The following is a 21,954-nucleotide window of genomic DNA, read 5'->3' as shown; positions in this document are numbered from 1 at the left end:
TTAGCTGCCTGCTGAGGACATTATATTTAAGTAGTAGTCATAAAAGTGAATGGTGAGCCTCAGCCACAGTGGGACCTTTCACAGTGCTCTCAGGTGTGGACAGCATTCTGACACCCAGCTCCTCCCAGGGACATTCTGCTAGGATAGGAGTGTTTCTGGAGCAGGTGCTGGGTTATGCGCACTTCATGATCCAGGACTTCTTCATCACAGCACAACTGCCCCATGCAGAAGCAAATTGGTGAAGGGGGAAGACTCAGGACCAGAAGTGACATGTCACAGTCGGAGTGAGCCATGGCCACTGAGTCATTTTCTACCTATCTGTACCTCTTGTTCTTTATTTTTAAAGACACATAAAAATAGCACACATTTATGGAATCTGGTGATGGTTTGATGTTTGCAAACATTGCGTCGTAGTTAAATCAAGACAAGCTTATCTTTCTTCTCATTCATTTCTTGTCAGGAAAGCATTCTAAATCCTTTCTCCTATGTTGTAAAAAATACAGCATATATCACTATCTACATTTACTCCTTCCCGCCTAAGTTTATCCATTTTTAGAAGAACATATCCAAATTAAATAATTTCAGATTCCTATGCAAAGTGACACTTTCAGTGATTGACATCCAATGAATGAATGACAGGAATCACTTGTGTAGTATTTACCATGCCAGGCATGGGCTTAAGTGTACTTTGATTCATTTTATTCTCACAAGCACACTCTGAGTTATGTATAGTTGTCTCTGTTCTATAGAAGAAGAGAATCTCCCCAAGCTCCACAGCTAATAAGAAACTGGAGTGAGATTTGAACCTAATCTGCTTGGCTTTAGGAGCTGTGCACTTGTTTTATACATTATTTGCTCCTAGAATGAAAACATAATAGTGTTCAGGAAATTTTCCTTCCTCATTAGATGTACTCTTGGCCAAGAGAACAGCCTCCTGACCTGCTTGACATAACCCATATTTCCTCTTCTGGCCCCTGTGCTGTTCTTACAATCACAACGCTGTTGGCCAATTTGACACAAGAGTCTTCACGCTGGGGAGACTTTTACATGCTGTTCTCCCCTCTACTGGCAGACTTCTATGACTCAAATCTGAGGCCCGTGTTCAGATGAAATAAATATGAGAACAGCCAGCTGTGCTTACAGCCGGAGGTAAAGATTTATACAGTCCACATGAAGCCACTTATCTCTCAGTAATCTTTATAGAGGTAAAGTACTCCATACGCTTTTCAACTGTATGTATTTAAAACACTATCAAACAAATTGCATGTTTCTGAATTATTAAAAAAGGGAAATTTTCTAAGCAACACTTTCTCATTAGTAAACTTCCATTACTGATTTGGAATTATTTTCTTCATAGACTTCATTTTCTTTATTTTGTGAGTGTGTGTGTGTGTGTGTGTGTGTGTGTGTGTGCAAGTCTTCAATTAGCAGCAGTTTATTTGCAACATTATCTTAATCAACATCCTATGTAGTCACCAATTAGAAATTCTGAGTATTAGACATGACCAAAGATATTTCACCAAGGTGATATAATTCAACCTAAGGGCTAGAAACTCAACATTTTTATGAGCCAGAGAAATTATGTGATTGAAATCATGGTTTCCATCATGTGCGGTTAAGGCTATTTATTTGTTTGCTTCTATGTTGTATTTGATTAATTTTGTTGATTAAAGCAACAAAACTGCAAGGCAATCTGTGTTGTTTCTAACATTCTCAGTTGCACAGTACAGACACTATGTCCATGTCACTACGACAAGCAGGTCTTGGAGACCTCGTATTAATCACTGAGTAAGCCCTACTGTTAAAAATGGTCAATGCTGAACACAGACTAAGTCTGTATGGTGAGTATGTCAATGCTGTACAACAAGTCAGCCATGCTGTTAAATATCTCAAACGTTAAAAGCCCCAGAGTCCACGTAATTCTGTTGAATTTAAGACTTAGTGCTCTCTCCACTGCACTAATGGCTCTTCCTCTCTTAGGAATCACTGAGGTCCAGACCTTGTCACAGGCTACCTGTAGAGACTTTAACAACTCTTTAATTCTAATGCACATCAGGGTTAAGGCCAGCAAGTGACTGAAAGAGATCCTGACCTCCAGCATGGCTGTGTCACATATCAACAGGAGCCATCAGAGCCAGAGCACACTGCCCAGGTGTGGACCACGCTCCACCTGGACGGGGCTCTTAGCCTCTGGAGCCATCAGCTCGCACAGGAAACACAGTGCATGTTCTAGAATTATGTCACACATATTCATTCACTACAGCGCTACATAGACCAGCTGCAAATGAACTCAAAGGCCCGACAAGAAAGGTGAATGTCCTAGCATAGATGCATTTGCATCTTAAATACATCAATTATTTAAATAAATGGAAAATAATTGGGACATAGGCTTGAAATGTGCACAGCATGAACTTCTTTGAATTGTTAAATGATAGTTACACTGACTTAATTTAAAAATTAAAATTCTAATTTTAAGTTCTACAAATATAGATGTACATACATAAATACATAAATGTATATATAGACATATGTATATCTATATATTCCCATTTCCCTTTCTTATACAATGGTGGCATTAAATATACATTATTTTGAACTTCCTTTTTCATTTAAAAATCCCAGAACTTTTGTAAAGTCAGTGCTCTGGACACATTTGAACACATACAAGGTATTTTCCTAGTGAACATAAAAGACAGCATTTCATCAGCTTCCTTTAATGGATTTTTGGTATATTTCTAATAGTTTGCTACTACAAAAAACTGGGAAAATAATGAGTTTTACGTCATTGATGATTTGGGTGGCGATGCCACTTTGGTGCCCACAGTCTCATGCAGCTCTTCTAGAGCCATGAGTGAATGCCCAAGGGTAGGCAGCCAAATCTCAGGGTTATGCTAATCTGACAGGTGGAAAAGAGCATCTCATTGTGGTTTAGATTGGCTTTTTTTTTCATATAATGAGTGAAGATAAACATCATTTCATTTCTTTAAGATCTATTTATATTTCTTTGAAATATTTTTCCTTCCCTTCACCATTTTTTTCTATTGAGAAATACTGCTAACAAGTGTTTCCTCAATGTCTTTGCATTGATGTTAAAGACGTAAAACAAAACATTCAGTGTATGGTTGGCTGGTGAAAAATTAATGTGAATTTTTCCATTTTTTAAATAAAATGATTTAAAGTAAACATTTTTTAATTCAGATTTAAACAATGTCTTATTTAACAAAGTTTTGCATTGTTTGGTTGGTTGGTTACAGTCAGCTTGTTTCCATGGAACAAGTACTTTTGACCACCAAGCAGAAGTTCTGATGTGGAAACAAAACAAGACCACACAGGCTGAAGAAGGGTCAGTGTAGCTCAGATCAGTGTAACCACTCCTTGGTTCTCCTGAGCTGATGAGAACTCCTTAGACCCTCTGTGCAGAGAGTGGAGCTCTTTCTGCACTGCAAAGGCACAGGCCCCGGACAGGAAACGGTCACATCACCCAGAGCACTGTGAAGCTGGGGCAGGGTCCCCTGGGGATTCAAACCCCTCAGCACTTTCCTTCTCCAACCCCCTGGCCACCCTGAACTTCAGCAACATAAAGCAGAGCCCTGGGGAGGAAGGGACACAGTGGGTGACAGGCAGCACTGGTGTGGCTGATGGGGTTTTGAGTTCTCAGGTTTGTTCTGTTTCCGTGCTCTGTCAAATGTGGTTGATTCTTGGAAGAGGCTCAAAGTCAAACCGGCCCCTACTGGTTGGGGCAGCGCAAGGGGTGGTGAGGGTGTTAGAAGGGAAACTGAGAGCAGTTAAACCACAGCCAACTTGGCTCACTTTCAAAAGGCCACAACTAATAAATGCAAAGAAAATATCCATTTTCACACATGTGCAACTGCCATCAGACTTCCTCTCTATGTGGTGGGCTCCCGGGCGCCCTGCATGGGACACAGGAAATGCATTAGCTGCTGTGAGAGTTGGGACCCTTGCGGGCAGGACTGTGTGGACACTGCTCCTTCTGTCACTGCCCTGACCCTACGGTGCAGGAAGGAATAGTCTGCGGCCCAAGATCATCCAGAACATTCCACCAAGTATCTGAGGTATTAGATTTACAGACGCTGGTATGTTTTGTTTGAATTTTTTCAGTATAGGGAGAGTGAGTGGCACATGTCTTGGGGCCATTAGAATAGGTGGGCATATAGGTTGCCAACAGTGATGTGCTCTAGAAACTCAGAGATACAGAAGCCCTGAGTCCTAATGTGGAACTGAAAGTCATACACTGAATAGCCTGAAGCCCCTCTTCAGGTACAAAATGACTTCACCAGTATAAGTCTTAAAAGATAGTGTCCCCCAAACATGCTGCCCAGCCGTGGCATAGAGTAAGAGACCAGGACCCTGGGCTCAAACTATCCAGTCTTGGTGGGAGGGGCATATCTATTAGGACCTTTTTATCTCTCAGGTTCTAGTAATAATCCTACAAGTGACAGGAATAAAGCAAGCTTGCCACAGGCAGACCAGCAGGTTTTTGTAAAGACTGGACACTAAAGACTTTACCCAGACTTGCTAAGAACAGATGCTATTCTGCAGCTGAGCTCTTTCTTGGTGTGAGCCAGTCTCCCTGAGGTACGAGGTGAGGAACTGCCCTGTCCTCAGCTCACACTGGGTTCCCCACAGCTCTCTGACCACACACACTGGTGTCACTCCGGTCATCTGAAAGGACTGTGCTTCTTCCTGCTGCCCATTTCCTCCACAGACTTACAGGGCAACAGAGATCAAGCAGCAGCCTGCAAACAAGTACCTTTGTAGCCTTTACGACACGTACTGTACACCTACTAAAATGTGCTCCTTTCCTAATTTCTCAGATACAACACAAGAGAAAAGGCCACTATTTTTATTTATGATGCCTCCCACTTTTCCTCTCTTCTTTTCATCCACTCCTTTGGAAGTTTTACATCCACTGTGTGCCAGTGGGAAAACAAAGGAAGAAAGGAAGATGTCCTTGTGTCCACGTGCTCAGGCAGGGCAGGGCCAGGGCAACAGCAGCTCCTAAGTCTGGCAGCCAAAGACTGACATCTAGCTGCTTTGCGTGATGAGAAATGTATGCTCTGGAGGAGGACTCCTCCGGCCTAGACGGCAAAAATTTTCAATTTTCATTCTTGTTGAAACTGAACATCAGATATGCAAACATAATGTAACAGAGCAGCCCTTGACCAGTCCTTCTCTGCCCACCACTACCAATCTGCATTGGTCTTGGGCAAAGCAGCCACCCAGTGGACCACTGGGAAAGTGTCTTGTTCCTGCTTAGCTCACACCCGAATGAGATGGCGATGCCCCAGAGGACCACTAGGTGGTAGCAAACATCAAGACAGAAGCCAAGGGATCAGGATGGCGAAAGCTGGATAGGAATGGATTGCTTTGGGTGGAATTCCTCCTCTTATCATTAGTTGCTGACCTGAATTCCTGTAATCTTAGAAGAATTGGCTGGTATAGAATTGCAAATAGCAAAAGTTTTGAGAAAAACATGAAAATGTTTTGAACTTCCTTTTATTAAGGAATGAAAGCTAAGACATAAAACATCTGAATGAAATGATACTTATAATGAGGCTTTGAATAGCTCATACAGGCCCCTAGTTCCTACTGTCTTACAAACAGACTTTCTGATAATGCTTATCTTCATTTTGAATAGGCCTATTTATTTTGCATTTTATACTGCTTTTAGGTCCTGCAGCAATAGACTGGGATATAAGGAACTTGAAATTCCTCAGGTATGCTGATATTTCACAGCCCTGTGCCTTCCATCATTCACAGGGCTGTTTCTGCCTCGATTCTGTTTTATGTTGGGGCGTGTGTGTTTAAAACACTCCCTAGGTCTAATCATAGGAATATAGTGACCGCAGTCTCTAACACAAAGTGACTTCCCAGTGGTCGAAACAGACCAGGTCACTGCTGAGGGCAGTGCAGGCAGCACAGGAAGCAGGGCCATGGAAGAGGCCCCCAAGACCATGCAAGGACAGCCCAGCCAAGACTGCCATGAGGGGCGGGTGAGCAGGCAAGGGTGGGGAGAAGCCTTTGGAACATGGCACTGGAGACCTGATGTTCAGAATAGAAACAGCCAAATGCAAACTGATTGAAGGCTTTGGAGCACAGCATTTTCAGAAAAACTAGGGACACAACAGAAAAGAGCAGCCAGGAGTAGGTGAGCAACTGGGGAAGAGAGGTCAGAGAGGCAGCTTCTGCCAGGCTGAGGATCTGTTATTTCTGAGTCCTTTGTGCCACAGAAGGCTTTCGGGTGGGGGAATGGCATGATCAACTCTGCGTTTCAATAAATACTGACAAGGGTGTTGTAGTCAGTAGGATTGGTCAATGAAATACATTAAATACAGAACACATAATTTCTAAGATTATTTTATGATAATTACCCAAAGAGTCAAATGTGAAGCCTACAAGAGATATTAACCATACACTAGGGGCCAAAGAAATCCAGCTGAGGGCCTGGATCCTAGCAATTTTCCACACAAGTACAGTTAAAGGCTTAGAGTCCAAGGCAGTATCCATGAGTGCAGCCTGTGGCCTAGAGCCCATGGCGATGTCTGTCTTGTGCTTGTCCACATTGAGAATCTGTACCAGGAAGGTCCAAAGGCCAGTGGTGGAAGCCAGAAAACCTATTCCTGTGAGATGAAGGATTTGTGCCACCAAGCAGAGGGATCCACATTAGAGCCAGGAAGTGACTCTCACAGCGAAGATCAGAGCCCCCCTGATGAGAACAGCAGCCATTCCCAGAGACAGTGAGGCCCTGAGCTCCTCCTCCTAGAACAGCCTAGTTTGCACCAGGAAAACCATCTGCAACAAGCTTCTCCTAGAAAATCAGCAGGCAAAGATCTCCCCCCCAATTCCCTTTTTATGGTGATTGGTAATGATCCTCAGGTGGATCCTCTATGCCCAGACCACTCATTCAGTTCAGCTGGGCGTTACAAGTTGACCATTAGTGGATTGACTCCCACAACAAAGGGCCAGGAGACTGCAGCAGATGTGATCCGGGGTCCTGCACAGGAGCCAGGGCTCCAACCCAAGCTCCACACTGATCGTGTGTGAGACTGGGGTGACTGCTCCTGTTCTCTGAGTCTCTGTCCTCACATCCACATTGAGAATAACAAGAATTTCACATCACAAGAGTAGTCAGAGGAGTAAGTGAGGGAATGCCAGAATAGTACCGAGAGCAGAACCTGGCACCTATAAAATGTTAGCAACTTCGAAAGTACTTTTACTGTGAAGAACACATTTCACAATACAATTTAAAATGTGATCTTTTCACTTTTTTGAGTGTGCTGTTCAGTGGTGTTAAGTATTTCCACATTGTTGTGCAAAGGTTATCCATTCACTTCCAGCATGTTCTGATTCCTCAGCAGCTGCCATTTTATCCTGTCTGCAAATCTGGCTATGCCATGACCTCAACAAAGTACAGTCATAAAATAGCTATCCTTTTTGCCTGCCTTATTTTACTTGTATGATGTGAATAACGTCCACACGTTACTGAATGTGTCTAAATTTCATTTCTTTCATGGAATGAGTAATATTCCACTGGACACATATACCACATTGTGTTTATCCAGTCATTTGTTGATGGCCAGCCATTGATTGGCCTAGTTCCACTGGTGACTGTTTTTAATAACGCTGATTTCTATGAGCAAAGTGTACACATATCTGTTTGAGTTCCTCCTTTCACTTATGTTGGATATGTGTCCAGAGATGCAATTGTTAAGTGGTGTGGTAACTGTATGTTTAACATTTGAGGAAATACCATACTCCATTCTCCAGGTATTATACCATGTTATATTCTCACCTGCAATGCAAAATGCTTACAATTTCTTCACACCTTCACCAAAACAGAAAAAAAGAATGACATAAAATGACTTGGCTTTGTGAACTTGCCAGAGTATCTTCATTACCCCAGACGAGTACTGATCCTCATCTTGCAGGTGGGGTCCCTGCCCAGATCCTGATGTAAAACCATCCTGGTCAGGTTTTCGATTAATTTTTCAGGATCACATATACAGCAACACCAAAAAGGAATGGAGTTTCCCTCGTTCTGTCATAAAAATAGAGCATTGCTTGGTTGGGTAATTAAACTAAAGGAAATGCAGTCCAAATTCAAGGGGAGAAAATTGGCATTAGACCGAGTCCTATTTAGAGAACACTTGCCACTTACTCTGTTGCATCCATCTAAAGTGAGACGTAAAACCTGAAAGGTATATCAAAATAAGAATAGTCATTATACACCACCTCCTTCTCCAAATGTGTTCTCAGCACTTCCGATCACCTAGGAAGGAGAGGTGGAAGCAAGAAGTCATAGGAGTTTGAGTACCCTGGGCCAACTTTCCATTGAAATAATAAAACAAAATATTCCTAGAGTTTTAAGAGCCAGTAAGATAACAACGTTACTTTCACACTCTGGCAAATGGACTGATCATTGTGGTGTTGTTTAGATGTGGGTAAATCTCCATGTGATGCTGGCGAATCTGTACCCTCAGAATGACTGGTGTGGGCACAGGGCCTGAGATGTCCATCTCTGCTGACATCTGTGTGGCACACCATGGCCTGGCGCCTTCTTCCCAGGCACAAAGCCTGGATTGCTAGAACTTTATGGCTGTAAATACTCATCAGCTGTTTACTCAGGAAGGTAAGTTTGTTTCCCTATTTCTCATATTTGTGGAGGGATGTTTAAACAATGAAGATTTTATTTCTTGATGATTTTGACTTTGTTGAGAATGCTTCTCTTTTGTTTCTTGTGTAAATTGGATAAGTACAATTGAAATTAGTGAAAAGACATTACTACAGTGGCATAAAGGAAGTACATATATTCACTGAAGAACAAAGAGATACAATTTTCATACACAATTAAGGTACTGACACACTCAAGGTACTGACACTTCCGTTTAAGCTTTGGATGATCTGATATTTAATTGGGAGAAAAATAACCCTTATTTAAAATAATTTATAGGGAAAGAACTGCAACCATGAGTTATATAAGAATCTGTCTCTTCCCCTTTTGTTCTTAATATAGAATATAAAATGAAGACCTAAGGACCCAATAAGGCCTGTGGGAATCCACCATGTCACTAGAGCCAAGACAATGTGTACTTGAATCATTTGTCACAGCTGTGATCTTACCCTTCCCAAAGTGAAGCTACCTTGTCCAGACCTGCACCCTGCCAGGCCTCAGCCCCAACCTTCAGTGCTTCGTGTCCTCCTCAGGGAGACAGCTCCATAAGAGGTGAAGTTGGGTGACTACCAACAGCACCCCCATAGAAGCCAGCATTATATCCCAGATGACTTATGTGGTATCACTTCCTATTGGCCTAGGTGGCTATTGAGACTCCGCACATGTTGAATCTGTCCCAAACGTCTGAGGGAGACGAGGTCCATGACTTCACTTCACAGACATTGCTAAGTAATGGGGAAATACTCAGGGCAACAGTGTTGGGAAGGACAGGATGTAATTCACAGCCATTCAGCTCCCATTCACTGCCAGATAGTTTGTTAGTTGTTCTATGCATTCAGCATCTTGATAGATCATCACAAAAACCCTACACATGAACCTATGCACAGATAAAAATGAACCACTGCTTAGGGAGGGTCCATGACCTCTTCAAACAAGATTCATGACATTTCAATTGTACCCTTAGATCTCTTTGAATACCTTGACAGTTCATGAATCTAAAAGAATATTCTGTTTGCGCATATGTTATAATTAAACAATGAAGAATTAAACACTGCAAAATTTTTGCCAACTGATTTTGTTTTGTTGTGTTGCTGAAAAATAAATGTCAGTCTAAATACCTGAGTCTTAAGACAAGAACAAAACACAAAAAAGGCATAGGGACAGAATACAACAGAGTTGTTTTCTTTTCAAAGATTTCTACAACAGTATTTCTACAATACAAAATCACAGAGGAAATTAGTGAATGGGTAAGAAAGGAACCCCTGCCAACCTAGACAGAACCATAGACATTGCAAACCTCTCTCCAGAGAGCTAACCCACTTCTGGATCTCTCAGCTCCTGTGGGCAGGTAACCCCCGAACAGCTCCTCACTGCAGCAGATCATGAAGATCCCCAAGAAATCACCTGACCCTCCACTTCTTCATATGACCCAGGACAGCCCCGCCCTCCTGCCACCTGAGGCCTGTTAGCTCACAGGGTCCTCATTGTCTCACCAGCTCCCTGGGAAACCAGCCTGGCAGACAGAATGCTGCTCCTGAAAGCAGTCCTGCTCTCCTCCCTCTGGGCTTGTGAGTCATTTTCAATTATTTCCATCCACAAGAGAGAATAAAGCCATGCTTTTTTCCTCTCTTCTTCTCATATCAATTACTCAGGGAAATTTCTCTGCTTTGCTTGCAGTTGCACTGGGGCAACTGGAGCAACCTGAAATAGTCATTTCCAGAGCAACAGATAAGAGTGCCAGCATACCTTGTAAGGCGTCCACCAACAACTTTAGAAATGTAGATATACACTGGTACCGACAAAAACCAAAACAAGAGTTTGAGCATCTAATGTATGTCCGGACATCCTACAATCAACGTCCCTTAGGAGGAACAAACAAGAAACTCGAGGCAAGTAAAAATTTTGACACTTCCGCATCAACCTTAAAAATAAACGTCTTAAAGAAAGAAGATGAGGCCACATATTACTGCACCTACTGGGACTTGCACAGTGTTAAGGCTGTCAGAATGAGCTACACAAGAACACCTCCAGGTCTGTGCCCACCCACATGAAGGCAACCACACACTGCTCAGCTGGGCGCCAGCCTGGACTCCCTCCCCTGCATCCTTTCCACGGCTGCTGAGGGGCACTCAGATTCTGTGGCTACAGAGAGCCCCCTATAGGGTCAGGAGTTACAGTCCAAATCAAGGACTATTCAGCACGATTTCCCACTAAATTAGGCTAGGGGGGAACTCTGAAAATACCAGGTGGATGACGCATAGCACAATCTAGTTAATTAACAATGAACTGTTTAGAGACTTTCAGAAACTAAGTGATTCAGAATGAAGGCAACAAAGGGGTGCAGAGATGTGACCCGTTCTTGTTATTTTTTCCGTTTCACTCAACAGTATTGGTGTTTTTCAAAGGCAGAATTATTTGTCAAACATAGAAATTGCATACCTTTCCTTACTATCTTGTGGCCATCCTGAAGAATTTAGCGACCATTCCATGTCTAAGCAAAGAGTCGTCTCTTTGGCATACATAGGAGATCAAAGTACAAATCCCAGGTTTGGAAACAGAATGCAGCTCAGTCCACATAAGCCTTGAAGATTTTGTCTTCAGAGTGCAGAAAAAAAAAAAAATCCTGAATATGAGGATCACAAAGTTAAAAGGAGAAATAATTCCTGTTCACTGCATCTATACAGAAAGCAAAGGTAATATCAGTTATAAATAAAAAATTGATAGTGCTTTTATGTGTATTCTATGATTAGTAGTTGGATAATTGAGCACGTTCAAGGAATAGTAGGACGAAATCTTTAAAAATTGAAAATAAAATTCCTCTTTCATGTCTATGGAGTCTACCTTCAAACAGGTGGAAATAAAGAAAGAAAAATCTGATATCAGAAATATATCTCATATGACCCTTTATCAGTAAGGACACAGGAGCACATAGCAACCACATGCACAATCTCCAGGCAGACGCTGAAGTCACTGGAGCACACACATGCTCCTTTTTTCCCCTCTAAGCCAGAGCTGTGCCATGAAGGGCAGAGAAGCTGTTAGAACCAGAGGAAGGAACACCAGGCAGTTTCCCTGGTCCTAAGAGGACCTTAGGTTGCCATTCTGTCCTTACTACTGCCCGATGCTGGTGGCCACAGTGGGGACAGAGCACCTGAATGCATCTGACCACACCTCATAGGTAACCCTTTCAGGGCCAAGGGCAGGGAGCTAGGAATAATCTCCTGAGATCGCTGGTACACCAAGGGCTCTGAAGATGAACATGTAAAATAGAAATTTCCCCCAGGAGAGACTTGGCATGATGGTTCATTGAGTAGCCACTGTGACCCTCTGTCTCTATCTTTAATTATAACCTGACATCACATAATTAGCTATAAATTCTTCCCTATTGTAGATAGAATGGAAATCTTGCCTTGCACTCACCTTTCACTATGAGTGACCTTGATAGGCAACTGCTTGGAGAGCACCAATAAAGTGGGCTGTGAATCTCAGGCAAAACAGGATATATAGTGATGGTCTCAGGGCATGGACAGTATTCTGGATTTGTTCTATTTGTAATAATGGAAAAAGAATATGAAACCCAACTTGTGTGGTGTTTTTATTAGGATCTAGTCAAAGATCAAAGGTGCTGCTCTAGGGGACAGAACATGGTATGTGTGTCTCTAGAGTTCCAAAGCAAATCTTCTACAATATGAAATCACAGAGGAAATCAATGAGTGGGTAAGAAAATCATCTCAGCCCAGTTCAAATAGGCCCATGCACACCAGGGATCTCTCTCCAGACAGCTGACCCTCTTCTGGATCTGCCTGCTCCTGTGGGCGAGGAAACCCCAGACCTGCTCATTACTGCAGCAGATCATGAAGAACCCCAGGAAATCACCTGACCCTCCACTTCTTCATATGACCCAGGACAGACCCGCCCTCCTGCCACTCACTTGAGGCCTCCAGGAAGCCAGCCTGGCAGATGGGTTTGCTGCTCCTGAAAGTAGTCCTGCTCTCCTCCCTCTGGACTTGTGAATTGTCCCCAATCCTTTCCATCTACAGGAGAGAATTAAGCCATACTTATCGTTACTTCTTCATATATAATTTGTTTTTTGGGATTTCTCTTCTCTGCTTGCAGTTGGACTGGGGCAAGTTAGAGCAACCTGAAATAATTTCCAGAGGCAACATCTGGGAGTACCCACATACCTTGTAATACGTCCACCCACAACTTTAAACACATAGATATATACTGGTGCTGACAAAAACTAAAAGAAGAGTTTGAGCATCTAATATCTGGATAGCCTACAATCGACATCCCTCAGGAAAAATAAGCAAGAAACTTGAGGCAAGTAAAAATTTTGACATTTTCACACCAACTTTAAAAAATTGTCATGGAGAAAGAAGATGAGGCCGCCACGTATTACTGGGTCCACTGGGAAAAACACAGTGTGAGGGTTACCAAGAGAACCTACACAAGGATGCCTCCAAGCCTGTGCCCAGCCACATCCTTCCATATGGTCACCACATCAATGCTCGGTGGGGCGCCTGCCTGGCCTCCCTCCCTGAGGCCTCCTGCAGGGGATCCCTGAGATTCTGGTCTTCCAGGAAGAGGAACAGTGGGTCAGGAATCATGATTCAAATCATGGATCAGCACTATTTCCTACTAAATTAGGCTATGAGAACCTTAGAAAATAAAAGGAAGATGACTCGCAGCACAATCCAGTTATTTGTTAACTCACTGTATGAAGATTTCTGTTAACTGAATAGTTCAGAATGAAGATGGAGGGTTACATGCTAGGACAGAGGGGTACATAGTGCAGAGATGCGGCCTGCAATTATATTTCCATTTCGTTCATGAGCATTGGAAGTTTGCAGGGGTGGAATGATGTTTCATAGTAACTGCGCAACTTTCAATAGTATCCTGAGCCATCCTGACGACACCTTGTGAGCATTACATCTATAAGTAAACTTGGGTACACGAGAGACCAAAGTAGAAATCTTGTGCCTGCTGAGCAGGATGCAGCTCAGACCACAGGGCTCATGGCTGGGACAGAACAAACCCTGCTCCAGTGACTGGCCTTCAAGACCTTGTGCTTCAGAGTTCTGTCAAAAACTCCCAATAATCCTGAATATGAGGATCAGGCAATTAAAAGAGAGTTAATGTCTACTTACTGCTTCTATGGAGAAAGCAAAAGTAACGTCACTCATAGATTGGCAACATAAATATAAATATAATTACAGAGAGTGATTTTATGTTTATTCTGCGAGTAATAGTTGGATGGTCGAACACTTCTAACTCAAGATGTTACAAATATAAACATTCCTTTTCTACATACATACTTCAAACAAGGTGGAAATTTATAAGGAAAAAATTCCGACTTTAGTAATTTTTCTTATATTGACCCCTTATTAATATGGACACCACAGCATATAGCAACCACGTGCACATCTTCCCTTGCAGACCCTGAGGCCACTGGAGAACAGGTACACTGTTTCTCCCCTCTGACGGCCAGGCTGCGTCACGCAGTGCAGAGATACTATTGGAGCCAGACCAGAGAGCATTAGGGAACTTATGGGCACCTTTTCAGAGGCAGAAGAGGATGTTGGGTTGTACACCCTGTTCGAGGTGACTCCTGATCCTGCACAGTGGGAATGACCAGAGCACCTCACCGAGTCTCAAGAGAAGACATGGAGAGTGAAAAACTCACAAGAGAATACAGTACCGGTCCTTTCCAGGAAGCAGGGAATGAAAAGAGGGGACTCAGCTTCTCACTGTGTCTGTGCCACATCCTTTACCAGATTCCCTCACTGAATCCTCAAAACAGCAGTGCAGAGCTCCACTGCGGTGGCCACACAGGGTCACATGTCAGCAGGTGAAGGCACCTAGGTTGCTCCATAGAGCCCTGAGGTGGGAATCTGGTGGCACATTAAAGTGAGAGACAGGAGGGAAAGGGACACTTTATCTATGTGACTTTAACATGACAAAATAATATGTGGTCATTAAACATATGGTTAAGAAGTGTAAGTAAGACTGAAAATTTCCACCACTATTAAGTTGGTCAGAACTGGTTTATGTAATAAGTATAGGTATATATAGTAAGTATATGTATCTTGGCAAAAAAAGAAGTCAAACAACAAATAGAAAGAAATCATGTGACGTTTAAAGAGTGGGTGTCTGTGAAGAAACAGGTAATTTTAACTTATTCTTGGTATTTCAGCAGATTTCTTATATTTTAATGAAAAACTTTCACTACATATAATATGATATATGCCTGATAAACTGGATGTTACTGTTTTATGCATTTAACAAATTATTTATAGGCAAACATCTTTATATAGGGCCACTTAAAATTGTTGCAAATTTATATTTTCCCCCCTAATTGTGTTACTGCTTTATACCTCTCAGAAAAAAAAAAAAAAAACTACATTAACCTTAATTGAGAGTTGTCCAATTATTTTCCTGGCCTAAAGTCCCATTTTTATAAATAAAGATTTATTAAAATACAATCTTGTTACTTTGCTTCCATATTGCCTATAGCTGTTTTTGAATAATGGACTTATTGATAGCTGAAATAAGATACCCACATAGCCTAAGATATTTTCTATCTGGCTTTTTACAAAATAGTTTTAATTACAGAGTGAAACACTGATGAGTGACTATTTTTCTTTTATGTTCCTTTTTTTCTCAATTTGTCCTCAATGACTCTCTTGTGCATCCACACATCCCTATATTCACTCTATGACCGCAGAAACATTAGTTCACATATCTTTCATTCATTTTCCTCACTTAAAATGGGGAATATACTAATTTGAACATGAATGAAATATTGAAATGAGTAACTTGATACAAGAAATACAAATAAAATTCTTACCTGTGCTTGGACTGTGCCTAATGTTTCGATAATTGAATCATTACACTGATTCTGTAAGATGTTATTGCATATGAGAAAGTGAAATTATTGAGGAAATTGCTATAAATCCTTGAAGTTTAAAGTTTGGGCTGTGAACCAGACATTTCTAGTTCACATGAAGTTGTTAAATATGCAGAAAATTACATCTCAGCCCAGAGGTGTCCACAGAGGTTGATTCTGATTTCATCAGATGCCTGGTCTCCCAGAGATGCTTTTGTCTGCACAGCATGGGTAAAAGTACTACCCTGTTCCAGAAGTTGGCCCACAGCTCAGGACAATTAAAAGTTAATCCCATTTCCACTGACTAGTTTGCCTAGTATCATCTCTAGTTTCTGGAGAGGAATAGCGAGTTGACATTTGGTCTTTCTGAAGCCAAAATGCGTGGAATCTTCCTAATTTACAAGCATTGTCCACATATGTGTACTTTTACAAGATATATGCATTTTTACAAGGTATGCTCAAAATTTGGTGAATGCTGCCATTGAGAGTTATCTGACAGCAAGGCAGGTTACTGAAAATATTATGGTGTCTTCGTTCATCCTAATTATTAAATCTGGCACCATGTGACTTCTGGTTTTTCCCCAAAGTCAAAGTGAAACGTAAATGTTTTTAATTGATTTGGGACATCAAGGCAGCCACAATAGCATAACTAACGACGCTCATGATAGAGGACTTCCAGAACTACTTCAAAATGTGGCATGAATGATAGGAGAAAGGGGACCAAAGTGAGGGGGAACCATTTTGAGGAAGATTAGCAACAATATGTATTTTACTATAAGAAATTTTTTAATTTAAACCCACACTATTTCTAGGCATTTATATATAATCTACAGAAAGAAAAGATGAGCACTAGAAATAAAGTAGGTACAATATAATCTTTTAAGTCTTATTTTAAATGCTCTAAAATAGTTTTTTTTTTCCTGTGAAGGTCATATAGTAAATAATTTTAGTTTTGAGGGTCCTATAGTCTGTTCTAACTGTTCCACATGGCCATAGCAGGAGCACAGATTACTGGCCACTTTGAGTCTGAAGGGTCATGGAGCTGAATGACAATTGGGGGTATCTGTCCAGAGAAGCTGCATTACAAGAGCTTTGTAAAGGGACAAGACCACCTGCCTTAGTTTGGTCCCCCCACAGCTGGTTCAGGATGGAGGTGCAGGGAGACCAGTAGGGGAGGGAGGATGGAGCAGCAAAAGGAAGGCTGGCTGGAGATGAATTTTCCTATCCAGCTAAACAGTGAGAGGCTGGAGCCTCATGGAGTTCAAAGGTGAGCGATGCCCTTGGGAGTTGGGAGACTAGCCACATATAATGAGTAAAAATAGATGATCTGTGGACCCCCAAGTGGCCAGACAGTCAGGTGATAGATGAGCCCAGGAATCTTGGGTAGTCAGAGCACTGCAAAGAAGGAAGTATGGAGTTGGAAAGTGCTCCTGATGTCATCCTAAGTAATAAAGATAGAGCATAAGAATGTCCATACACAATAATTTTAAAAGCTCAACACCTGTCAAGGAATACACTAAACTGTCATCAGCAATTGTTTCTGGGTGATCATACCAAAAGTGAATATTTTCTCTGTATGCTTCTTTATGATTGTCTACTTATTTTATTTTAATCATTATAAAAACATAAAGGTTGTACACATTAATAGGGCACCAAGTACTGTATGATACACATAAACTTTGTGTAATTTTTAAAGCAGTTTAAATATATTTATCTCAAAACTCTATATTCTTTGTGACGAACTTTGAAAATCGTCTTTTCTAGGTTTTTGAAATGTATAGGACATCTTTATTATTATGGTCACATTACTGTGCAAAGGTGCCAAACAGTCCTGTTGGACCACTTACAGACATTGTGACCTAGCAGAGCTCCTGGGGCCTCTCATTCTATTTTCAAGGTTTGAAGAGGGCACAGTGTTAACAACCTGGAAGGATTGCTTCATGAGATCTTATCTGAAAGTTAACTGCATCATTTCCAACAAGTCCCAGTCTTCCCTCTTATGACTCAATCACTTCACTGAGCCATTTCAGGTAAGACGGGGATACTTAGAAAATCACATCAATGTCCTCAAACTTCGGTAAAGGGTAGCTTCTTTCTGAAAAAGTAAGACCGATGAATGAAGCAAAAGTAGATTTAAAAAACAAAAAAGATTTTTCCTTCAACTGGTTGGTGCATTCCCGGCATAGTACAATCATATCAAAGATCTCTACCTACACTGATAACAGTCATCAATCTGTGAACTTTTAAGGAAACTACTGTCCTATAAAATGTAGCCATTATTGCATTGGGCCATGGAATTATTACCTAATTTGTTAGTATACACTATGATAAAACTGTCTTCCATACTCACGAAAGCTAAGCAAAACTATCTACAATTCTTCCAAAACATGGAAAAAAAAAAAAAAGAGATAAAACTCAGGGAATGAAAAGAGGTCACAGATAGGAAATTTGAAGCAATACCTGAGAACAATCAGGAGGGACATTCTCCTAGGGGAAAGTCACATTGTATTAGGGTAGCAAAGTTGTATTTGATGAGGTATTCTGTGATCTGGTCTTTACTTATACCAAATACGTGATAAAAAATATCTATGCCATATCTCACTGTGCAGGATCTTTCTTGACATACAAATAAGTGTTTCCCAACCTGGTTTCTTCCCCTCACGGCCCGGGCTGCCACTGTGTCCTCAGTTTTAATTCGTGCTCCCTTATAGTGTCCATTCTGAATAGTTATTGCAAATGCCAACCTCATGGATTTCTTTTATGCTTTTCGCTTGCATTTGTGTGCTGACTTTCTACCTTCTTTCCTTTCAATTATTTTTGTTCTCACCATCAACTGTTTTAATACTTTTTTTTTTAACTTTTGACAAGTTTCTTTATGAAATTAATGTGGTTTCTGGCTCGGAGAAGGTATAGTGCAAGAGTGAACGTCTGTGCTGCTGAGTCCTGTGGGCTCCATGCCAACATGAGGGCTGCAGCCCCCACATCCCCACAGGAGGTGAGTGCCTCACTGTACGCCTACCACCTGGGCTGGGTGGGTCAGTCCTGGATCCTGGGCCACAGAATTCAGTCCTTATGCCTTGTCACATGCACTAGGGTAAGGCTTTCTGTGTCACTAACAACTATCATTTTTCTGTTTAGAAAAACAATACAACAAAATCCAAACAAAACAGAAACCAAGTAATTCTGAAGCCACCTTACAGGTACAGGTGGACTGGTAACAAAACATGAACATCCATATGTGGTTGCGTTGCCTGGTTTTGTTCTTCTCATGACACACCCAACATCACAAGTGAAGAGGTATCCAGCAGCCAGCAGCATTTAGAGGGATTGGGGGGCAGAAGGGCAGCTCTGGGCCAGACACTTTGGGCACAGAATTCCTGGTTCCTGCCTTCTGAGGTTGCAAGTGGCATGGCCCTGCCCACTGGGTTGTGGGTCTGTAAGAACTGGAAGGCAGAGGGGCACACAGTCTAGCTTTGCCAGAGGCTGGTGGCCATAGGGTAAGCTTCTCCTGCCCAGAGGTAGGCTTAGGAATGATTAGATTTCTGGAGTCCGGAGTGGCCAGCACCTTCTGCGTGGCAGTCCTACTGATGGTCTGAGCTATGGTTCCCTGGCTCCAGAATGCAGGTGGAGCAGGAGAGGAGGGAGGCAGGCTACAGGAGGTGCTACTTGTGCATGCAAGAGCCCTGCCTGCATCCACCTCCCAGCTGGTCTCTTCACTGCCTCCTCACTTCACCAGCAGCAAGGATGAAATCCAACAGGGGAACAGACCTGGCATTGCCTGGGGACACCAAGCAACTCCTTTGCTTAGCCCTGCTCACTTCCAGTTTGTGAAACAGTCAAGAAGGGCCAGGTGGAGCGGGCCTTGTGGAGGCAAAGGGGAGGGCTGTGAGTGGACAGATCTACAAAGTGCTGTCTGGTGAGTGCTGGCTCATTTGCGGAAGGGTGCCAGTCTGCTAATGCTGTGCCAGAAGGTGGATGGTTTCTGTCGGGTGTTTTAATACTTCTGGTTTCTCTTCCTTGCTTTTCATATGGAGACACCAAAATGATAGTATTTTACAATCAACCCTCCTTTACCTAAAGACCAGACAGGATGGTGAACCAAAGTTGCAAGCTCTCTGGGTTCCCCTCCAAAATGCTATTTTGCCCTGGTACCGGTGGAGAGAAGGGGAGGCTCTGAAATGGAACCTTTATGGTTCAGTCAACAATTATAAGCAAGAACGGCCTGACTCCCATGTGGAGGCAGATAAGGCAGTATGTCTTTTACCCGATCATCATAACATTGTCCCATTTGATGAACCCACATACTGCTGTGCCTGCAGAGGTTCAGAGTGTCACAGAGGCAGAAGGGACCTGTAGGAAAATATTCCTATTCCTCTCAAGTGCATGGGCATTCATGCATCCAGAGTGACTCTTCGTTGTGCCCCTTCATGCTTCACAAGGGTTGGGAGCATACATGGGACATGTTTAGCCCAACACTCTCACTTCAGCTGATGAAGCTAGGGATCACTTTGGGCAAGGGGCTCCTCCCAGGCCAGTTACACAGAGAAGTGAGGCTAAACTCCTACATTTCAGTCTCAGTCCAAAGCCTCTCCTGCATCTCTTGTGGTCAGTGCTGCTTCTTTTAGCAACATCACATTTGTTTTAAAAGGAGGTGTGACACATATGTCTTCTCTTCCCAAGTGATGTCCCAGGCCCCAAGTAGGTCTGCTGTAAGCCCAGTGCATGAAAGACTCACTGTTGAGAATGAAATTTGGCAGAGGATGGACTCCACATTCTACCTACTCTGTGCCACTCACCAAAGGCTGTGCATTGCCCTTCATCTCTGTAGCTTCCTTTCTGTTCTGAACTCACAATATTTCTTCAGTTTCTTTGACACATTCTCCAACTGGAAGGACATGTTGGGGCAGAGACTGATTTTCTTTGACAGCATGTATTTAAATTTCTCACCAGTTCCATAAGGATCTGTTGACTCATGGTCCAAATTTCCTAGTCATCACTGTGACACCAGGGACCTGTCATAGCTTGGTATTCACACCCTTGGTGTACATTTAATGGTGCCGGCTGGTGCTCTGAGATGTTTGAGTGATGCAGAATTTTTCATGTTTCACATTTTATGTGGTTCTACCAGCCACATTTTGAAGAGAAGCTACAGAATCTATGCCACTGCTTTATAACCCAATATTTCTTTCTTTGAATGTCTAACAAGGAGCCAAAACAAAATTATTGAATTTAATCCTAGTCTCTCAACCCGATCTTCATCACCTGTATTTTGTCTTCAAACTTTCTTATCTCAGGAAGTAGCAATAGTGTGCTGCATCATAAATCATGGTGGTAAGGATATTTTCTTACATGGATGGTGTTCCTGGAACTTGAACATGTCTCCCCACTCTGGTAATGAGAGATAAGAGAAGAGAAGATTCAAGTGTTCTTAAATTTTTTGTGATCTGAGATGTGAAAGATGACAGGACACCAGAAACTGTGGTTTCACTTGCTAGAAAGACAAAGACCAATTCCTGTGTGGAACCACCCAAAACTACAGTTATCTGTAAAGACAGAGCCCGGACCAAAACTCTAGTTCTCTAGTGTGGAGAATCCCAATCCCTTCTCAAACTCTCAAGTCTTTCTGTGCACACTTCAGGTACAGGGTGTTGGGAAAACTATAACAACAATAGCCATCTAATTATATTACTGAAGAGCAAGTCTCAGATATTACTATAGGTCTTGTTTATGCTGAATATCCAGCTAAAGCACACAACTTAGCAAAACACTATAATCTACTAGTTTCATCTCAAAAGAAAAGTTAATTCGAGAGATATAATTGAATATTCATGTTAAACTAGAGCAACTACTGATTCAGCTGCAGTTGAACTACCTGCCCATTTCTTTCTTAGTTAATTAATTAATATTTATTTATTTTTGGTACTAGGGATCAAACTTAGGACCTTGCACTTGTCAGGCAGGTGGCAGAACCAATGAGCTAAATCCCCAGCCCTAATTAATTAATATTTAGCCAGGGCACTTGATTGTTTAAATTTCTAAGTACTGCATTTGATTGTTTCAATTTCAAAGTACTGCAATTTGATGAAAACAATAATCATCATGTAAAGTAAAAACATTTTATAATGCTCAAATAATTTTTTTACTCTACAGATGACTAAGAGAATTAGAACTATGGTTAAAGGTAGTAAAAGAATAATCATTCCAAGGAAACCTGTGGCCCAACATAGGTGTTGTTAGTGTTTAAAATGTCAAGATTTTCTTGTTTTTAAAATAATTTTGAAAATTTAAACTTATTTTATAAATGATACACAAAAACATAAAAATTTTCCAAAGTAAACATGTCACCCTCCTCAAACATTTATCTTGATTTATG

The 21,954-nt window shown here is 41.8% G+C and overlaps 1 gene segment (V, D, J or C); it reads left to right on the top strand.

Moving 5' to 3' along the window:
• The first annotated feature begins 10,159 nt into the window (after nucleotides 1-10,159).
• Nucleotides 10,160-10,761, top strand: LOC104873676. The segment is given in 2 exon segments: nucleotides 10,160-10,260; nucleotides 10,370-10,761. Coding segments are annotated over 2 exon segments (417 nt in total).
• The last annotated feature ends 11,193 nt before the right edge of the window (nucleotides 10,762-21,954 follow it).

This window comes from Fukomys damarensis, unplaced genomic scaffold (assembly GCF_012274545.1).
Source record: "Fukomys damarensis isolate Sample0158 unplaced genomic scaffold, DMR_v1.0_HiC HiC_scaffold_17, whole genome shotgun sequence".
Taxonomy (NCBI): Eukaryota; Metazoa; Chordata; class Mammalia; order Rodentia; family Bathyergidae; genus Fukomys; species Fukomys damarensis.
The sequence above is the reverse complement of the archived record's forward strand: the minus strand, read 5'-3'. Positions and strand labels throughout refer to the sequence as shown.